This window comes from Tursiops truncatus, chromosome 15 (genome assembly GCF_011762595.2).
Source record: "Tursiops truncatus isolate mTurTru1 chromosome 15, mTurTru1.mat.Y, whole genome shotgun sequence".
In the NCBI taxonomy this organism is placed as follows: domain Eukaryota; kingdom Metazoa; phylum Chordata; class Mammalia; order Artiodactyla; family Delphinidae; genus Tursiops; species Tursiops truncatus.
In genome coordinates, this window is record NC_047048.1 from 62,569,921 (window position 1) to 62,590,710 (window position 20,790).

The following is a 20,790-nucleotide window of genomic DNA, read 5'->3' on the forward strand; positions in this document are numbered from 1 at the left end:
CTTTCTCTGGGTTTCATTCCTCTCATTTATAAAACTAGAATGTAATTCTGCTGGCAACATGGTACAATGGAAACTGGTTTCAGGAGTAAGACAAATCTGGGCTCACAGCAATAATAGCCACGTGACTTTGGGCAGGTTATGCTGAGTCTGTTTTCTCAACTGAAAAAGGGAACGGAGAAGACATCTGGATTTGCCTGCTCAGTATCTCCTTTTCTCTTCCTCAGGTAATAGCCCTACTTCTGTGGAGGAACATGAGGCCACACACAGATGTCAAGATAAGAAATGGACAGCCTAACTCTATTTGGCCCCTCAGTTCACATCTGTGCTTTCCGATTATGTGAGACAATAAAAGATCTTTTTCGCTAATCTGAGTGGGTTACTGTTACCTGCAATCAAAGTATTTTGGACTAATATACTAATACCACCCATCTCACAGAGTTATCATAAAAATTAAATATGCCTGGTACACAGTACATTTCAAATAAGTATTTGCTGAGTGCATAAAGAAATGATGATCACATAGCAAGCACTCAAAATATTAATTTCCCTCTTTTATCTACCTCATATCTCAAGAGATTTTGCAGGAATCAAATGAAATAATGCATTATTCCTTGCAAAGTGTTTTCAAACAAGTGTAAGACACTATTTCTATCCTAATCAGACTGTGAGAAGATCAAGAACACAAAATGCCTTCTTTTTAATTAAATTTTTATTTGGGAATGATTTTCAACTTACAAAAAAGTTGTATAGACAAAACATCTCTTCTATTTTTTTAAAGATTTATTATTAATTAATTAATTAATTTATTTCTGGCTGTGTTAGGTCTTAGTTGCAGCCTGCAGGGTCTTCGTTGAGGCACGCGGGATCTTTCGTTGCAGTGTGCAGGTTTCTCTCTAGTTGTGGCGTGCAGGTTTTCTCTTCTCTAGTTGTGGCACGTAGGCTCCAGGACACCTGGGCTCCGTAGTTGTGGCACGCGGGTTCCAGAGCACGCAGGCTCTCTAGTTGAGGCACACGGGCTCAGTAGTTGTGGCAAGTGGGCTTAGTTGCCCTGCAGCAAGTGGGATCTTAGTTCCCTGACCAGGGATTGAACCCGTGTCCCCGCCAGTGGTAAAGGCAGATCCTTTACCACTGGACCACCAGGGAAGTCCCAAACGTCTCTTCTCAAAGGTACAGACTAAACTTTTTGGCCCTATTATATATACATTTTTTTTTTTTTTGCGGTACACGGGCCTCTCACTGCTGTGGCCTCCCCCGTTGCGGAGCACAGGCTCCAGACGTGCAGGCTCAGCGGCCATGGCTCTCGGGCCCAGCCGCTCCGCGGCATGTGGGATCTTCCCAGACCGGGGCACGGACCCATGTCCCCTGCATCGGCAGGCGGACTCTCAACCACTGCGCCACCAGGGAAGCCCCTGGCCCTATTTTTAAATGACTTCTTATGCGATATAATAAACAGAACTTCACCTCTGAAAAACATTATATCGTTTCATTATGATCAAATATAACTTGCATGGGTTTTAGCTACATTAGAGCCAGTAATCTAAATTCAAAGTTGGACCCACCTCCCCAAGCTGAAGTCTGACCTACTAAATAAGAAACTCTGCCGGTAGGGCCCAGGACTCTGTTTTAACAAGCCTTCCAGGTGACTCTGATACACACTCAAGATTGAGAACAACTGCCCTAGATGTCTATGCATTCTTTCCATCCCTCTCCCAACCACCAGGCTCAGTCCCTTCATCTTTATATGCTAGTCATAATTATCAACAGCCACAAGGCTACTTCTTGAACCTTCAGCAAAATGGGATCTTTTAAATCCTGTTGAAAAAGAAGGTAACCTAATCCCAGGGCACAGGCCTCCTTAATTAAGCAAGCACTGATACAAAACAAATGTGAATAAAACCCAAAAGTATATACACAGGAAACTTAATGGTGATTATCTCTGGATGGTGGGGGATTATTGGGGATTTTTATTTTCTTGTTTGCACTTTTTCTGAACTTCCCAAATTTTCTATAGCTTATGCAATAAAAACAGACTATTTTAAAAAGTAAGCGGAAGAAGAGAAAAAAATCAGACATCTTGTATCATCTGGAGACCCTGAATGCAGTCCCTCCAAGTCCCCTAAGTTACCTTGAGGATGTTCTGGCACTCAATGAAGTCACTGTGGAGGTGGCTGGTTGCATACAGCTTAAGGAGCAGCTGAGGAATTCCACTCCATTTGGACTGTTTGTCCCTCTCCGTCAAAAAAGTTTCAGTGAACTGTGAGGCAAAAGAAAAAAAAAAAAAAAAGAGGAAAAGTTTACTGGTGAGGAAAGAACTACTAGCATATACAGCTAAAGAGAGCAGCTGGCTCCCAAACCCACACAGGACAAATAATTCAAAGGTCTTTCTAGAAACGTTCAGAAGTTCCCCAACAGCCTGCAAGATAAAAGTCCAGCTCCTTGCTCATGATACACACCCTTCCTATTCTATCACCTACTTTCCTCTCTAGCTTTCTCTCTTTCCCAGTGCCCGCTCTAGGCTCCAGATGTATATGTTCTCTCTCTATGCCTCTCTGCACATGCTTTTCCCCTGCCTACAGAGCTGTGTACCTGTATATATGGTATGCCACCTGTGTGGGGAGAAAATAAACCTAAGGTCGGGGCAAGGTGGGTAATTATTTACACACACCCATATACAGTTGACCCTTAAACACAGGTTTGAACTGCGTGGGTCCTCTTATATGTGGGATTTTTTTCAATAGTAAATACTACAGTACTACACAATCCACGATTGGTTGAATCCACAGGTGCAGGGAAACTGCAGGTATGGAGGGCCGACTCAAAGCTATACAAGAATTTTCAACTGTGGAGGGTCAGTGCCCCGACCCCCTGTATTGTTCAAGGGTGAACTCTACCGCCACAGAACATCTTTGGATGTCTTTTCTATCTGGAAAGCTCCTTCTCCTCCCTGCCTTTTCTACCCAGAAAGCTCTTTCTCCTAAATGCAAGCCAAAAAACCAGACATTTTCCTTGATAGGCCTTCCCCTCTCTCCTTTCTAAGAGTCTGGGGCCTTATCTAACATTTATCATATTGTATCATAATTACTGGCTCATTTGTCCCCCCTCCTGTAGACCACAAGCTCCTTCAGAGTAGGTACCAAGCTGTGTTTACTGTGCACACCTTCTTTCTCTCAAAGAATACCAGACACAGATCAGACACTCAGTAAATGTGTGAAGGCATGAGCAATAGCCTAGTCTAATGACAGGTTCATTAATCAATATGGCAGTGTCTACTTTGGGGACACAGCATTATCAGGTGCCAGAAGTCAATTATTTTCATGTACACTTGTCCCTCAATTAGATCAAAAGTTCACTGTAATTTATTACAGGACATGCACATCTTCAATAACATCTTAGCCTATCCGGACGCATATCAGTCCTATGACCTTGAGCAAGTCCCATTATTCTTCCTGAGCTTGTTTTCTTAGATTGTAAAAATAAGATAATACAGGGGTAATGGGAGGTAATGAGATGTTTGTGAAAGTAATTTGTATTAGGGTGAACCATAGGAAATTACCACTTCCGTAGGTCTAAATGATTATCAGAAATTTTATATACTTCAAGCAAGCTCAAATCAAGGCAAGCCCCAGAACTATGAAAAAACATCTTTCCCTTCCTTGAAAGGAAAGAAAGAGAAGACGATAATGGTTTCACGGGACTCAGCAAAAGCAGTGCTTACAGACAAATTTATAGTTAGAAACATTTATATTAAAAAGGAGAGAGGATCTCAGATGATCTTATCTTCCACAATAAGAAACTAGGAGAAAAAAGGAATAAACCAAACCCAAAGCAAGCACAAGGAAATTAAAAAGATCATTGCAAAAATAAGTGATATAGAGAAAAGAAAAATAACGGAGAATAATCAACAAAATCAAATTTGGTTCTTTGAAAAACCAACAATATTGAAAATAGTTACAGTGACCAACTCACACTGACTCAACTATATTCAGGAATGTAAGAGGGGACAATACTACCAATTTTAAGGAAATAAAAAGGTTTACAAGGAAGTACTAGGAGCAACTGTATGCCAACAAACTACATAACTTAGATGAAATATACAGATTCCCAGAAAGACACAAACAACAGAAACTGACTCAAGAAGAAACAGAAAATCTGACATACCTACAACAATTAAAGAGATCAAATTAGTAATTTAATAGGAAAGGAAGAAAGGGAGGGAGGGAGCAAGTAAGGAAGGAAAGAAACTACCCACAAAGAAAAGCCCAAGTCCAGATGCTTCACTGGTAAATTCTACTGAACATTTAAAGAGAAATTAGCAAATACTTCACAGACTCTTCCATAGAACAGAAGAGGAGGGAACAGGTCCCAACTCATTCTATGAGGCTACTATTATCCTGATACCAAAACCAAACAAAGACATTAAAAGAAAACTTATAGAACAATATCTCTGATGAATATAAACACAAAAACGCCCAGCAAAATAGCTGATCCTTGAACAACATGGGGGTTAGGGGTGACAACTGCCCATACAGTTGAATTTTACAATCAGCCCTGTATAAACGGTTCCACATCCACAGATCCAACCGCAGATCATGTAGTACTGCAGTTAAGTATTTATTGAAAACAATCCACGTATAAGTGGACTCATGGAATTCAAACCTATTGTTCAAGGATCAGCTGTGCCAGCAAACCAAGTCCAACAATATGTAAAAAGGATTATACAACAGACAAAGCAAGATGCATGTCAGGAATGCAAGGTTGGGTCAAACATGAAAACTAATCAATGTAATCAATCTGATAAAGGGCATTAATCAAAATTCCACAGCTATCATCATAATTAATGGTGAAAGCCTGAAAGGCAAATATATTGTAAAGGCTGAGGATCAACCACTTAAATAAGCTATATGAAAATTAAAAGACAAAAAACTGTAAAGTCAACTGTAACTATAATAAACAATAAAGGGATAAACATAAAGATATAAAACCATGACATCAAAAACAAAATGTGAGGGAGAGGAGTAAAAAAATGCAGATCTTTTAGAATGCATTTGAACTTACATGACTATTAGTTTAAAACAAGTCAATACAGTTAAAAGTCAACATATATGAATGTCATAGTAACCACAAATCAAAACCTAAAATAGATACACAAACACTAGAGAAAAAGGAACATAAGCATGCCACTAAAGAAAATCGTCAAACCACAAAGGAAGAAACTAAAAGAAGAAAAAGAGAACAGAGGAGAACTACAAAACAACCAGAAAACAAGTAACAATAGGGACTTCCCTAGTGGTGCAGTGGTTAAGAATCTGCCTGCCATTGCAGGGGACACAGGTTCAATCCCTGATCTGGGAAAATCCCACATGCTGCAGAGCAACTAAGCCCATGCGCCACAACCACTGAGCCTGAGATCTAGAGCACGCACACCACAACTACTGAAGCCCACGTGCCAAGAGCCTGTGCTCTGAAACAAGAGAAGCCACTGCAATGAGAGGCCCGCGCACTGCAACAAAGAGTAGCCTCTGCTCACCGCAACTTGAGAAAAGCCTACACGCAGCAGCGAAGACCCAACGTGGCCAAAAATAAATAAATTTTTTTAAAAAAGGAAAGAAGGCCCTGATCGTTTAAAAAAAAAAGTAACAATAAGTACATACAAGGCAATAAGTACATACCTATCAATAATCATTTTAAATGTCAATGGACTAAATGCTCCAATCAAAAGACATAGGGTGACTGACTGGATAAAAAACCAAGACCCATCTATATGTTGCTTATAAAAGACTCATTTCAGAGCTAAAAACACACCTGAAAGTGAGGGGATGGAAAAAGACATTTCATGCAAACGGAAATAACAAGAAAGAATACTCATATCAGACAAAATAGACTTTAAAGCAAAGTATATAACAAAAAAAGAAGGGCATTATATAATAGTAAAAGAATCAACAGAAGAGAGAATATAACACTCATTTACATATATTCACTTAATACAGAAGAACCTAAATACATAAAGCAAACATTAACAAACATAAAAGGAGAAGTTGACAATAACACAATAACAGTAGGGGATTTAACACCCCACTTACATCAATAGACAGATCACTGACACAGAAAATCAATAATGAAACAGTGGTCTTAAATAACACATTAGACCAGTTGTACTTAATAGGTATCTACAGGACAGTCCATCCAAAAAAAGAACATACATTCTTTTCAAGTGCACATGGAACATTCTCCAGGAAAGACCACATGCTAGGCCACAAAACTAGTCTCAACAAATTTAAGTGCATAGATAATTATGTCAAGCATTTTTTCTGACCACAACAGTATGAAACTGGAAACCAATTACAAGAAAAATGGGGAAAAAACACAAACAGGTGGAGACTAAAATAAACTACCAAAAAACCAATGGGTCACTGAAGAAATCAAAGAGGAAATCAGAAAATACCCAAAGAATGAAAATGGAAACACAACATTCTAAAATCTGAGATGCAGCAAAAGCAGTTCTAAGAAGGGAGTTTATAGTGATACAGGCCTATATCAAGAAACAAAACAAAAATCTCAAATAAAGAACCTAACCTACTATCTAAAGGAATTAGAAAGAAGAACAAACAAAGCCCAAAGTCGCAGAAGGAAGGAAATAATAAAAATCAGAGAGGAAATATATAAGAGAAACCAAAAAAAAAAAAAAAAAATAGAAAAGATCAATGAAACCAAGATCTAGTTTTTTTTTAAGATAAAACAAAACTGTTAAGCCTTTAGCCAGAAAGAGAGAGGACCCAAATAAACAAAATAAGAAATGAAAGAGGAGAAATAACAACTGATATCAGAGATACAAAAAAATCACAAGCGAATATTATGATCAGTTATGTGCCAACAAGTTGGACAACCTAGAAGAAATGGACAAATTTCTAGAAACATACAACCTTCCAATACTGAATCAGGAAGAAACAGACAATCTGAACAGCTTGATCACTAATAGTGTAACTGAATTTGAAATTTAAAAAACTTCCAGCAAACAGAAGTCCAGGACCAGACAGCTTCACAAGAGAATTCTACCAAACATATAAAGAAGAAATAATACCTATACTCAAACTATTCCAAAAAATTGGAGAGGATGGAACACTCCCAAATTCCTTCTACCAGGCCACCATTACCCTGATATCAAAACCAAAGACACTACAAAACAAAATTACAGGCCAATATTTCTGATGAATATAGATGCAAAAATCCTCAACAAAATACTAGCAAACCAAATTCAACAATATATAAAAGTGATCATACATCATGATAAAGTGAGATTTATTCCAGAGATGCAAGGATGGTTCAATATCTGCAAATCAATCAGTGATACACCACATTAACAAAAGAAAAGGATAAAAAATCACATGATCGTCTCAATAGATACAGAAAAAGCATTTCACAAAATTCAACATACATTCATGATAAAAACTCTTGTCAAAGTTGGTAATACAGAGAACATATCTCAACATAATAAAGGTCATTTATGACAAACCCACAGCTAACATCATACTCAACAGTGAAAAGCTGAGAGATTGTCTTCTGAAATCAGGAAAAAGACAAGGATGCCACTCTTGCTACTTCTATTTAATGTAGTATTGGAAGCCATACCCACAGCAATCAGACAAGAAATAAAAGGCATCCAGAGTGGAAGGAAAGAAGTAAAACTGTCACTATTTGCAGATGACATGACACGATATATAGAAAACCCTAAAATTTCCACCAAAAAACTATTAGAATAAATGAATTCAATAAAGTTGCAGAACACAAGATTAACATACAGAAATCTGTTGCTTTTATATACACTAATAATGAACTATCAGAAAGAGAAAACAATTGCACTTAAAATCATACCAAAAAGAATACCTAGAAATAAACTTAACCAAGGAGATAAAAGACACATACTCGGAAAACTATAAAACACTTATGAAGGAAATTAAGGTTGATACATAGAAATGGAAAGATATCCTGTGTTCTTAGATTAGAATGATATTGTTAAAATGTCCATACATCCAAAGCAATCTACAGATTTAATGCAATCCCTATCAAAATACCCATGGCATTTTTCACAGAACTAGAACAAATTCCTAAAATTTATATGGAACCACAAAAGACCTTGTATTCCCACAGCAATCCTGAGGAAAAAAGAACAAAGCTGGAGATAACACAATCCCTGATTTGAGACTATAGTACAAAACCACAGTAACCAAAACTGCACAGTACTGGCACATACATGCAGACATACAGATCAGTGGAACAGAATAGAGAGCCCAGAAATAAACCCCCACACTTATGGTCAATTAATTTACAACAAAGGAAAAAAGAATATACAATAAGAAAAGACAGTCTCTTCCATAAGTGGTGTTGGGAAAACTGTACAGCTACGTGATAAACAATGAAATCTGTAACAAACACTGTAAAACAACTATACTTCAATAAAATAAATTTTTAAAAAATTTGAACATTTTCTCACACCATATAAAAAATAAACTCAAATGGATTAAAGACCTAAATGTAAGACTGGAAACCATAAAACCCCAGAAGAGAACACAGACAGAACACACGTTGACATAAATCATAGCAGTATGTTTTTGTACCAGTCTCCTAAGGCAAAAGAAACAAAAGCAAAAATAAATAAATGGGACCTGATCAAACTTAAAAGCCTTTGCACAGCAAAGGAAACCATCAACAACATGAAAAGGCATAACCTACTGAATGGGAGAAAATATCTGCAAATATATGACTGATAAGGTATTAATATCTAAAATATATAAACAGTTCATACTACTCAAATCAAAAATACAAACAACCCAATTAGCAGAAACTAGCTTAACATTGTAAGTCAACTATACTTTAAGAGAATAGAGGAAAAAAATATAAACAACCCAATTTAAAAATGGGTGGAAGACCTAAATAGACATTTTTTTCAAAGAAGACTAAACATGGCCAAGAGGCACATGAAAAGATGCTCAACATTGCTAATCATCAGAGAAATGCAATACAAAACCACAGTAAGATATCAGTTCACAGGAGGATGTGGAGAAAAGGGAACCCTAGAACACTGTTGGTGGGAATGTAAATTGTTTCAGTCAGTACAGAGAACAGTATAGAGATTCCTCAAAAAACTGAAAACAGAATTACTGCATGATACAACAATTCCACTATTGGCTGTATATCTGAGGAAAACGAAAATAGTAATTCAAAAAGAAACATGCACCCCAATGTTCATAGCAGCACTATTTACAATAGCCAAGAAATGGAAGCAACCTAAGCGTCCATCAACAGACGAATGGATAAAGAATATGTGATATATATATATACAACAGAATACAAGGTTGCAGGATACAAAATCAATATACAACATGCTCAGCAATAAAAAAGGATGAAAGGACCTAGAAGGTATTATGCTTAGTGAACTAAGTCAGACAGAGAAAAACAAATACTGTATATCACTCATATGTGGAATCTAAAAAATAAAACGAATGAATATAACAAAACAGAAACAGACTGAGATACTGTGAACTAGTGGTTACCAGTGGAAAGAGGGGAGGGGCAATAAGAGATACAAACTACTATGTATAAAATAAATAAGCAACAAGGATAGTTTGTATAGAACAGGGAAATATAGCCATTATTTTACAGTCACTTTAAACAGAGTATAATCCGTAAAAATACTGAATCACTATGTTGTACACCTGAAACAATATGATACTGTAAATCAACTACACTTCAATTAAAAAAAGAAAAAGAAAAACCGGGGAAATCTGAATAAAGTATGGACAAAAGTTCAGGACCAGATGGCTTCAGAGGTGAATTCTATCAAACATTTAGAGAAGAGTTAACACCTATCCTTCTCAAACTCTTCCAAAAAACTGCAGATGGAGGAATACTCCCAAACTCATTCTATGAGGCCACCATCACCCTGATACCAAAACCAGACAAAGATATCACAAAAAAAGAAAATTACATACCAATATCATCGATGAACATAGATGCAAGAATCCTCAACAAAATACCAGCAAACCGAAACCAACAACACATTAAAAACATCATACACTGGACTTCCCTGGTGGCGCAGTGGTTAAGAATCCGCCTGCCAATGCAGGGGACGTGGGATCGAGCCCTGGTCTGGGAAGATCCCACATGTCGCGGAGCAACTAAGCCCACGCGCCACAACTACTGAGCCTGCACTCTAGAGCCTGCAAGCCACAACTACTGAGCCACACTACTGAAGCCCGCACACCCAGAGCCCATGCTAACAAGAGAAGCCATCAGAATCAGAAGCCCACGCACTGCATGAAGAGTAGCCTCCACTCACTGCAACTAGAGAAAGCCCACACACAGCAATGAAGACCCAACGCAGCCAATAAATAAACAAATAAATAAATTTATATACATATATATAAAAAGATCATACACCATGATCAAGTGGGATTTATCGCAAGGATGCAAGGATTCTTCAACATGTGCAAAACAATGTGATACACCATATTAAAAATTAAAGGAAAAAAGCATATGATCACCTCAACAGATGCAGAAAAAGATTCTGACAAAATCCAGCACCCATTTATGATAAAAACTCTCCAGAAAGTGGTCATAGAGGGAACCTACCTCAACATAATAAAGGCAATATACGACAAACCCACAGCAAGCATCATTCTGGTGATGGTGTGGGTGAAAAACTGAAAGCATTTCCTCTAAGATCAGGAACAAGACACGGATGTCCACTCTGGCCACTATTATTCAACACAGTTGGAAGTCCTAGCCACAGGAATCAGAAAGGAAAAAGAAATAAAAGGAATACAAATTGGAAAAGAAAAAGTAAAACTGTCACTGTTTGCAGATGACATGATACCATCCATAGAAAATCATAAAGATGTCACCAGAAAACTATTACAACTAATCAATGAATTTGGTAAGGTTGCAGGATACAAAATTAATGCACAGAAATATCTTGCATTCCTATACACTAACAACAAAAGATCAGAAAGAGAAATTAAGGAAACACTCCCATTTACCACTGCAACAAAAAGAATAAAATACCTAGAAATAAACCTACCTAAGGAGGCAAAAGACCTGTACTCAGAAAACTATAAAACACTGATGAAAGAAATCAAAGATGACACAAACAAATGGAGAGATATACCATGTTCCTGGATTGGAAGAATCAATATCGTGAAAATGACTATACTAACCAAAGGAATCTACAGATTCAATGCAATCCCTATCAAATTACCAATGGCATTTTTCACAGAATTAGGACAAAAAATCATACAACTTGTATGGAAACACAAAAAAGACCCCGAATAGCCGAAGCAATCTTCAGAAAGAAAAACGGAGCTGAGGGAATCAGGCTCCCCAACTTCAGACTATACTACAAAGCTACAGTAATCAAGACAGTATGGTACTGGCACAAAAACAAATATAGATCAATGGTACAGGATAGAAAGCCCAGAGATAAACCCACACATGTATAGTCACCTAATCTATGACAAAGGAGGCAAGAATATACAATGGAAACAAGACAGCCTCTTCAATAAATGGTGCTGGGAAAAATGGACAACTACATGTAAAAGAATGAAATTAGAATACTCCCTAACACCATACACAAAAATAAACACGAAATGGATTAAAGACCTAAATGTAGGACCAGACACTATAAAACTCTTAGAGGAAAACATAGGAAAAACACTCAATAATGTAAAACACAGCAAGATCTTTTATGACCCACCTCCTAGAGTAATGAAAATAAAAACAAAGATAAGCAAATGGGACCTAATTAAACTTAAAAGCTTTTGCACAGCAAAGGAAACCATAAACAAGACGAAAAGACAACTCACAGAATGGGAGAAAATATTTGCAAACGAAGCAACAGACAAAGGATTAACCTCCAAAATATACAAACAGCTCATGCAGCTCAATATCAAAAAAAAAACACAAACAACCCAATCAAAAAATGGGCAGAAGACCTAAATAGACATTTCAGCAAAGAAGGCATACAGATGGCCAAGAGGCACATTAAAAGATGCTCAACATCACTATTAGAGAAATGCAAATCAAGACTACAATGAGGTATCACCTCACACTGGTCAGAATGGCCCATCAAAAAATCTACAAACAATAAATGCTGGAGAGGGTGCAGAGAAACGGAACCCTCTTGCACCGTTGGTGGGAATGTAAATTGATATAGCCACTGTGGAGAACAGTATGGAAGTTCCTTAAAAAGCTAAAAATAGAACTACCATATGACCCAGCAATCCCACTACTGGGCATATACCCTGAGAAAACCATAATTCAGAAAGACACATGTACCCCAATGTTTACTGCAGCACTATTTACAATAGCCAGGACATGAAACAACCTAAATGTCCATCGAAAGATGAATGGGTGAAGAAGATGTGGTACACATATATAACAGAATATTACTCAGCCATAAAAAGAAATGAAATTGGGTCATTTGTAGAGATGTGGATGGACCTAGAGTCTGTCATACAGAGTGAAGTAAATCAGAAAGAGTAAAACACATATATATGGAATCTAGGAAAATGGTACAGATGAACCTATTTGCAGGGCAGGAATAGAAATGTCGACCTAGAGAACGGACGTGTGGACATGGGGGGGAAGGGGAGGCAGGATGAATTGGGAGATTAGGTTTGACATAAATACACTATCATGTGTAAAACAGATAGCTAGTGGGAACCTGCTGTAGCACAGGGAGCTCAGCTCGGTGCTCTCTGATGACCTAGATGGATGGGTTCGGGGTGGGGGTGGGAGGTCCAAGAGGGAGGGGATATATGTATACATATAGCTGATTCACTTCACTGTACAGCGGAAACTAACACAACATTGCAAAGCAATTATACTCCAATAAAAATTTTTTTTAATAAAAAATAAAACGAATGAATATAACAAAACAGAAACAGACTCACAGATACTGAGAACAAACTAGTGGTTACCAGTGGAAAGAGGGGAGAGACAATAAGAGATACAAACTACTATGTATAAAATAAATAAGCAACAAGGATATTTTGTACAGCACAGGGAAATATAGCCATTATTTTATAGTAACTTTAAATGGAGTATAATCCATAAAAATACTGAATCACTATGTTGTACACCTGAAACAATATGATATTGTAAATCAACTATACTTCAAATAAAAAAAGAAAAGAAAAATTGGGGATATCTGAATAAAGTATGGACTCTACTTTTAAAAAAACTGAAAGCCTGAATGAGTTCCCAAAATGATCAAGAAAATGACACATACGTTAACCCTCACCACTTCTATTTAACATTGTACTAGAGATTCTAGCCAGAGCAACAAGGCAAGAAAAAGAAATAAGGGCATGCAGATTGAAAAGGAATTTGTAAAATGATATTTACAGATGCTATCATCTTGTATATAGAATATACTAAGGAACCCCTACACACACACACACACACACACACACACACACACACACACACACAATTAGAGCTAATAAATAAGTTCAGCAAGACTGCAGGATACGAAATCAATATAGAAAAATCACCTGAATTTCTATACACCTGCAATGAAGAATCCAAAAGTAAAAATAAGAAAGCAATCCCATAGGTGTGCTCAGAGCAGGGGTCTGAAGAAATGGCTCATCTGTTTACAACACACCCAACAGGAACCTGGGTTCACTGTGACAAGGGGCACAAAACTTGTGGCCTTCCTATGAACAAATACCCAATATGTATCCCCCTGCACTTTTATGTGGCTACCAGGCAGGACCAGTGGGACAGGGCTCAGTACTGGAAGGAAATCTACATTTTTTTTTTTTTTTTTTTTTTGGTGGTACACGGGCCTCTCACCGTTGTGGCCTCTCCCACTGCGGAACACAGCCTCTGGACGTGCAGGCCCAGTGGCCATGGCTCACGGGCCCAGCCACTCCACGGCATGTGGGATCCTCCCGGACCGGGGCACGAACCGGTGTCCCCTGCATCGGCAGGCAGACTCTCAACCACTGCGCCACCAGGGAAGCCCGGAAATCTACAGTATTTAGTGGGGGAGTTTGCCACCTAGAGCCTGTCTGGTCTATGCACGGGTGGGCCATGAGTGGTCTTATAGGCATTAGGGCTTTGAACCCCTATCTTCAAGGAAAAAAGAAAAATAGATTCCAACTATATGCCATCCTGGAAAAGGCAAAACAATGGAGACAATAAAAAGATCAATGGTTGCCAGGAGTTTGGGGGGAGAGGGGAGATGAATACACAGAGTACAGATGTTTCTATGAGTGGTGAAAATACTTTGTATGACATTATAATGATTTTATGTCACCATACTTTTGTCCAAACCCATAGAACGTGCAACACTATTCACTTCATTATAGTGAACCCTAAGATGAACTAGGAACTTTGGTGATTATGATGTGTCAGGGCAGTTCAGCCTTGGTTAAAAAAAAAAAAGTCTTAAAAAGAATTAACACACAGGGTAGACGTTTTTGGCAAAATTTTGTTTCACTTTTACATATGTATACATATTATATATGTGTGTGTGTTGGACTGTGATATAAAATGTACTTTTTAGATTAAAAAATTGCCAGCTACTGTATTTATACTGGCAAATAAAAGCACAAATTAATCTCAAAAAAAGAGAAAGCAATCCCATTTATAACATCATCAAAAGAATAAAGTACTTACAAATAAATTTAACAAAAGGGATACAAGACTTGTACAATGAAACTACAAAACATCATTGAAAGAAATTAAAGAAGTAAAGAAAACCTAAATAAATGGAAAGTCATCCATGTTCAAAGATTGGAAGGCTTAATATTTCTAATATGTTAATACCCTCAATATTGATTCATTGCAGTTCCTATCAAAATCCCAGATGGCTTCACTGCAGAAATTGACACTACATCTAATAACTACTCACTACACATTCTTTGCAAGTACACAGAACGTTTACAAAATGACCAGTTGCTAGGCCATGGAGCAAAATTCAACATATTTAAATGAACTGAAATACAAACTATGTTCCCTGACTGCAGTGCAGTCAGCCTAAAATCTGTAACAGAAAGATAATTATAAAACTCCAATGTTTGGAAATTAAGAAATACCTCTTCTAAAAAATGCATAGGTCAAAGAAGAAATCAAAGTAGAAATTTGAAAATATTCTGAAATAAATGACACTGAAAACACTACAGATCAAAATTCGTGGGGTCCAACTAAAGCTATGACTAGTGGCCAGGATAAACTTGACACCAAAACCCGGTGAAAGGAAAATTATAGGCTACTTTCACTCATGAACACAGAAGGATAAAAATCCTAATAAAAAAATTAGTGAATCAAATTTAGCAATCTAAAAAGGATGAAATTTTGAATCAGAAATTCAGATTTGGTTTAATATTTGAAAATTGTACTCAATGTAATTCACATTAATAACACAAGGAAAACAATTATATGAACATCTCAATGCAGAAAAAGCATTCTGATAGAATTCAACATCATAAACTCAAACTCAGGAAAGAAGTGAACTAATAACAGTATCTACAGAACATCTTCAGCAAACATCATACTTAATGGTTAAATGTTTAAGGCTCTCCCTCTTAGATCAGGAACATGCCAATTCAATTCACTGTACTGGAGCATCCCAAACAGCACATTTAGGCAAGGAAAAAAAAAAAAAGATGTAAGATTGGAAAGGATAAAAGCTTCATTTGCAGATATGATATTCGCAGATGACTGTATACATATACAATCCAAAATAACCTAAAGGTAAAGTATTAAAATATAGAGCAATATAAATGCTGAAGCAATAGAAAAATCAATCTTGTTTTTATCTTACAGCTATCGTGAGAAGATGCAATTTAAAAAACACTATTTACGATACCATCAAATCATGTCAAATGCCAAGGAATAAATCTAACAAAAGTTATGCAAGACCACTATATAGAAAACTACATACATAAGACATTATCAAGAGAGATTAAGGGAGACCAGATCAGAGAAAAAGAGGAGTAAGGGCAGGAGAGAGAGAATGAATGTGTTGTACTGAATAGATTGAAGGCAATCCCAATCAAAATTTTTTTGTAAAAATGTACAAGCTCATTCTAAAATGTATATGGAAATGGCAAAGGGGCTAGAAGAGCCAAAGAAATCTTGAAGATAAGTAGGAGAAGCTACTCTTCTGATTCAATATTCTATAACCAAAATCAACACACATAAAGTTACAGAAAATAGGACAATGTGATTTCAGTGTAAGGGTAAATGGACAGACCAGAGAAATAGAACAGACATGAAACAGATGTGAAAACAAACACTACAGAGCACTGGACGGACAAAAAAGACTTTTCAATAAATAACAGGTCAACTTGGTATCTCTATTGAAAAGCTCACACCACATCCAAAAATAAATTCCAAGTGGAGTGTATGTTTAAATGGAAAAGGCGAAACAATAAAGTTTCTAGAAGATAAATAGAAGGGTAGGCAAAGATTTATTAAACAGAATACATAAAGCACTAACCATAAAGGAAAATAGTTATACAATGAGTTGTATTAAAATAAAGCACTTCTGTTCATCAAAAGATCTTTTTAGAGACTAAAAAGGCAAGCCACCAAATAAGAGAAGATATCTGCAAAACATCACCACAAAGAGCTCTTATCTAGCGAATAAAAAGAACTTCAAATCAATTAAAAAAAAAGAACGAAAAACCCCACCAGAAAAATGTGCAAAAGATTTGAACAGGTAATCCACAAGACAGAATGTCCAAATGGCCAGTAAACTTCTGAAAAGGTGCTTAACTTCATGAGTCATGAGGGAAACACAAACTAAAACCATAATGAGATTCTACTGCTCACACACTAGAATGACTAAAATTAAAAAGACTGGCAGCACCATAGGTTAGCGAGCACATGGAACAACAGCAACTCATATACACTGCTGGTGGGATTGTAAATTAATACAACCACTTGGGAAACTGTTCAGCAACAGCTGCTGATGCTGAACCTATGTATATCCTATAACCCAGCAATTCTACTTCTAAGTATATACCCAAAAGAAATTGTGCATATACACATCAAGAGACATGTACAAGAATGTTCACATAAGCATTATTCACGATAGCCAAAAACTGGAAAGATCCCAAATACTCATCAAAAGTACAATGAATTAACTGTGGTTTAATACCACAGAATACTATACAGAAATGAAAATGAATGAACTACAGCTTCACCCATCATCATGGATGAATTTCACAATGTTGACTGAAAGAAGGCAGACTCAGTACACAGTTTGATTCTATTTACATAAAGCATGAAAACTAGTACAACTAAATGCAATGTTGGAAGTTGCATTGGGCTGTTCTTTACTTTTTGTGCATTTTTTTTTGTATATTTCAACACAAAAAGTTTTGTAAACACCTAAAACAAAATAATCTGTATGTACTGATTATGGAAGGATCTCTAAAATATATTTTAAGGGAAAAAAGCTCGATGCACAACAGTGTGTATAGTATCACTTGTGTAAGAACAAACATATAGAGACATATTTGCTTTCCGAAGCTTATATAGAGAGATACACAAGAAATCAAAACCATGGCTGCCTCTGGGAGTAGAACTGGAGCGTGCTAGTAGAGGTGGTAATAGGCTGTTTGCAAGGGAGACTTATTTTTCTCTGTAACCCTTTTGTACATGTGCATATGTTATCTACTCAAAAGAAGCACCTCTGGCAGGGAGGGACTGACATGAAAGGGGCATTAAATGTATTGGTAACTCCTCAAATTTGGTCGTGGGTACATGTTTATTGTTGCAACACACTGGCATTACTTATTACAGCTTTTCATAGGTCAAATATTTAACAATAAACTTAAAAAAAAAAACCAAGTATCTGCACAATGACAAACTGTGTATGCTCAATAAATGTTAGTTACCCTCCCCACTCTATTTCCAAATATCTAAACTTATCTCCCACCTATGTCCCACAGGAGCACTTCACTTTCTCTTCCATCTTCTAATGGCTGGTTATGAGGACTTTCTCAGTGGTGTTCTTAGTGTCAGAAATACCTCTGCTACTGTTAAAATTCTACTCATTCTTCAGAAACAACTCAAGTTTCACCTATTCCATGAAGCTCTCCAAAGCAATCACAGCCCGAACTTCACAGGAGAGAAAATGTCTTTCAAAAATAGGAAGGTCCTGGGCTTCCCTGGTGGCGCAGTGGTTGAGAGTCCACCTGCTGATGCAGGGGACACGAGTTCATGCCCCGGTCCGGGAAGATCCCACATGCCGCAGAGCGGCTGGGCCCGTGAGCCATGGCCGCTGAGCTTGCGCGTCCAGAGCCTGTGCTCCGCAACGGGAGAGGCCACAACAGTGAGAGGCCCGCGTACCACAAAAAAAAAAAAAAAAAAAAAGGAAGATCCTAAGAGAACACTTAGTGCAATCATTTTGCAGAGGGGGTTAGTTAATGTCAGGTGATAGACATGACTTTATTATAGTTGTTATATATTTTAATGTATATCTACACAAAGTGTTCCCACAATGAATAAAAAGAAAGACTTTCATCAATGCATATCATAGTTAAATTTCAGAATACCAGAAAGAGAGATGATCCTAAAAATGCTTAGGGAGTGAGGAGTGGGAAAATAGGTCATGCACAAAGGACAGGGAATCAGAACAGAACCTCTCAACAGCTACACCAAATACTTAAAGACAACGGAATAATATAATGCCATTAAAAATTTAAGGGAAAATAACTTCCAACTTAGAATTCTATACCCAGCTAAACTAAATACTCAAGTATAAGAATAAAAGACATTTTCAGACACGCAAGCTTTAAAAAAAAGTTACCTCCAATGTAGGCTTTCTTAGGATGTTAGTAGAGAATGTACTCCAAGAAAAAGGAAAACAGGATTCAGAAAACAGAGATCCAAAACATGAGAAAAATAAATAAAATGCCCTGAATTTGGTGAAGGGAAATCCCAAGAATTCAGCTATACAGTTGTTCTAGCAAATAACTAGTGCAAATTGCAGAACAGAGGGTTCCAAGAAAGATTTCTTAAAAAAAAAAAAAAAGTAGGAGTTTTAGAATTTGGGAGTAAATTGTAAGTAAACAAAAAGAAAAGCAATTTTATAAGGATGATTATACTAGTGAAAGAAGCCAGACTCAAAATGCTACATATGGAGTGATTCCATTTCTATGATAGTAAAATGGCATTAACAGAATAGAAAACAGATGAGAAGTTGCCAAAGGAGGGCGGTGAGGAAGGGGTGACTACTACAAGGGAATTTCTAAATCCTAACTGTAGTGGTGGCCACACAACTGTGTGTGCTTGTCAAGACTTGTAGAACTATACACTGAAAGGGTGAATTCTACTATATTTGTGTCTCAATTTAAAAAGTAGGGGGAGAAAGGGCAGCTTTTAACTCTAAGAAAAACAAATTATACAGAACAAATACAATTGTTGTATACTATATGGCTCTGCTATAAACAATTATATCTCATCACTATCATCATAATGTAAATACCTAACACCAACAGTCAAAACTGATATAAATACATAAGAAGAATGATGGAGACCAAATGTGTGGCACAGGGTGCTGTGAATTAAATCCTAATCTCTACAAGAGGAAGAAAATAGATAATCTCTAAAACTGTAAAGTCAAGAAATAGCCTTATAAGCATGTTATTTACAATGCTGGCTTTCCTGCTTCCTGGACTCTTCCTCTATAAAAGAAAACAGCTACAGTGTGGGCAGTGGTTGCCTGGGGAGGGTGGAACTTGGGGTGAAAAGTGGGGGCACTGCTGTTATTTGTTACAAGGTTCATGATACCCAGAGATCCTCCAAATTGTATTCAAAATACTCAACTTCACATGGAATTTCTTTTACTACTACTAGTTTGTCTCACAAGGCATTTACTCTCATTTAAAAATAAACATCTGGGGCTTCCCTGGTGGCGCAGTGGTTAAGAATCTGCCTGCTGGGGCTTCCTTGGTGGCGCAGTGGTTAAGAATCTGCCTGCCAATGCAGGAGACATGGGTTCAAGCCATGGTCCAGGAAGATCCCACATGTCGTGGAGCAACTAAGCCCATGAGCCACAACTACTGAAGCCTGCACTCTAGAGCCTGCGAGCCACAACTACTGAGCCTGTGTGCCACAACTACTGAAGCCCGTGTGCCTAGAGCCCGTGCTCCTCAACAACAGAAGTCACCGCAATGAGAAGTCTGTGCACCTCAATGAAAGAATAGCTCCCGCTCGCCGCAACTAGAGAAAGCCCATGTGCAGCAACGACCCAACACAGCCAAAAATAAATTAAATTTTTTAAAAAAAGTATCTGCCTGCCAATGCAGGGGACATGGGTTCGAGCCCTGGTCCAGGAAGATCCCACATGCTGCGGAGCAACTAAGCCCGTGCACCACAACTACTGAACCTGCGCTCTAGAGCCCGCGTGCCACAACTACTGACGCCCGCGTGCCTAGAGCCTGCGCTCTGCAACAAGAGAAGCCACCGCAGTGAGAAGCCCGCGCACCGCAGGTAGAGTAGCCCCCACTCGCCACAACTACAGAAAGCCCACATGCAGCAACGAAGACCCAATGCAGCCAAAAATAAATAAATTTATAAATAAATAAGATAAAAATAATCATCTGGATTTTGTTTTCCTTGTGAACAGCTGAGTAGTGTGATGAAAAGAGCCACCATCCAGGCATCTTCAAAGTTGAATTTTTGGCAGATGTTGTATGGGTTTCTTCTCTCGGAATACTTGTGGTTTAACAGTTTACAGGAGTGATAATCTCTTACATCATGCTGCCTAAGCTG

The 20,790-nt window shown here is 37.6% G+C and overlaps 1 protein-coding gene and 1 non-coding gene across 6 annotated transcripts in view; one reads left to right on the top strand and one right to left on the bottom strand.

Annotated features, from left to right (window-relative positions):
- Positions 1 to 20,790, bottom strand: part of TRPC4AP (transient receptor potential cation channel subfamily C member 4 associated protein) — a 102,500-nt gene that overhangs the window by 53,029 nt on the left and 28,681 nt on the right. For all 5 annotated transcript variants that reach the window (XM_073792914.1, XM_033839821.2, XM_033839820.2 and 2 more), the window contains exon 2: positions 2,126 to 2,254. Coding sequence is in view for 4 of the 5 variants with exons in the window: in XM_033839821.2 (XP_033695712.1) it covers positions 2,126 to 2,254 (129 nt within the window). In the remaining variant the exon portion in view is untranslated. The remainder of the gene's footprint in view (positions 1 to 2,125; positions 2,255 to 20,790) is intronic.
- On the top strand, positions 13,607 to 13,735 carry LOC117308379 (small nucleolar RNA SNORA11). Its single transcript, XR_004522361.1, has one exon. It is a non-coding gene; the product is annotated as a small nucleolar RNA SNORA11 (small nucleolar RNA).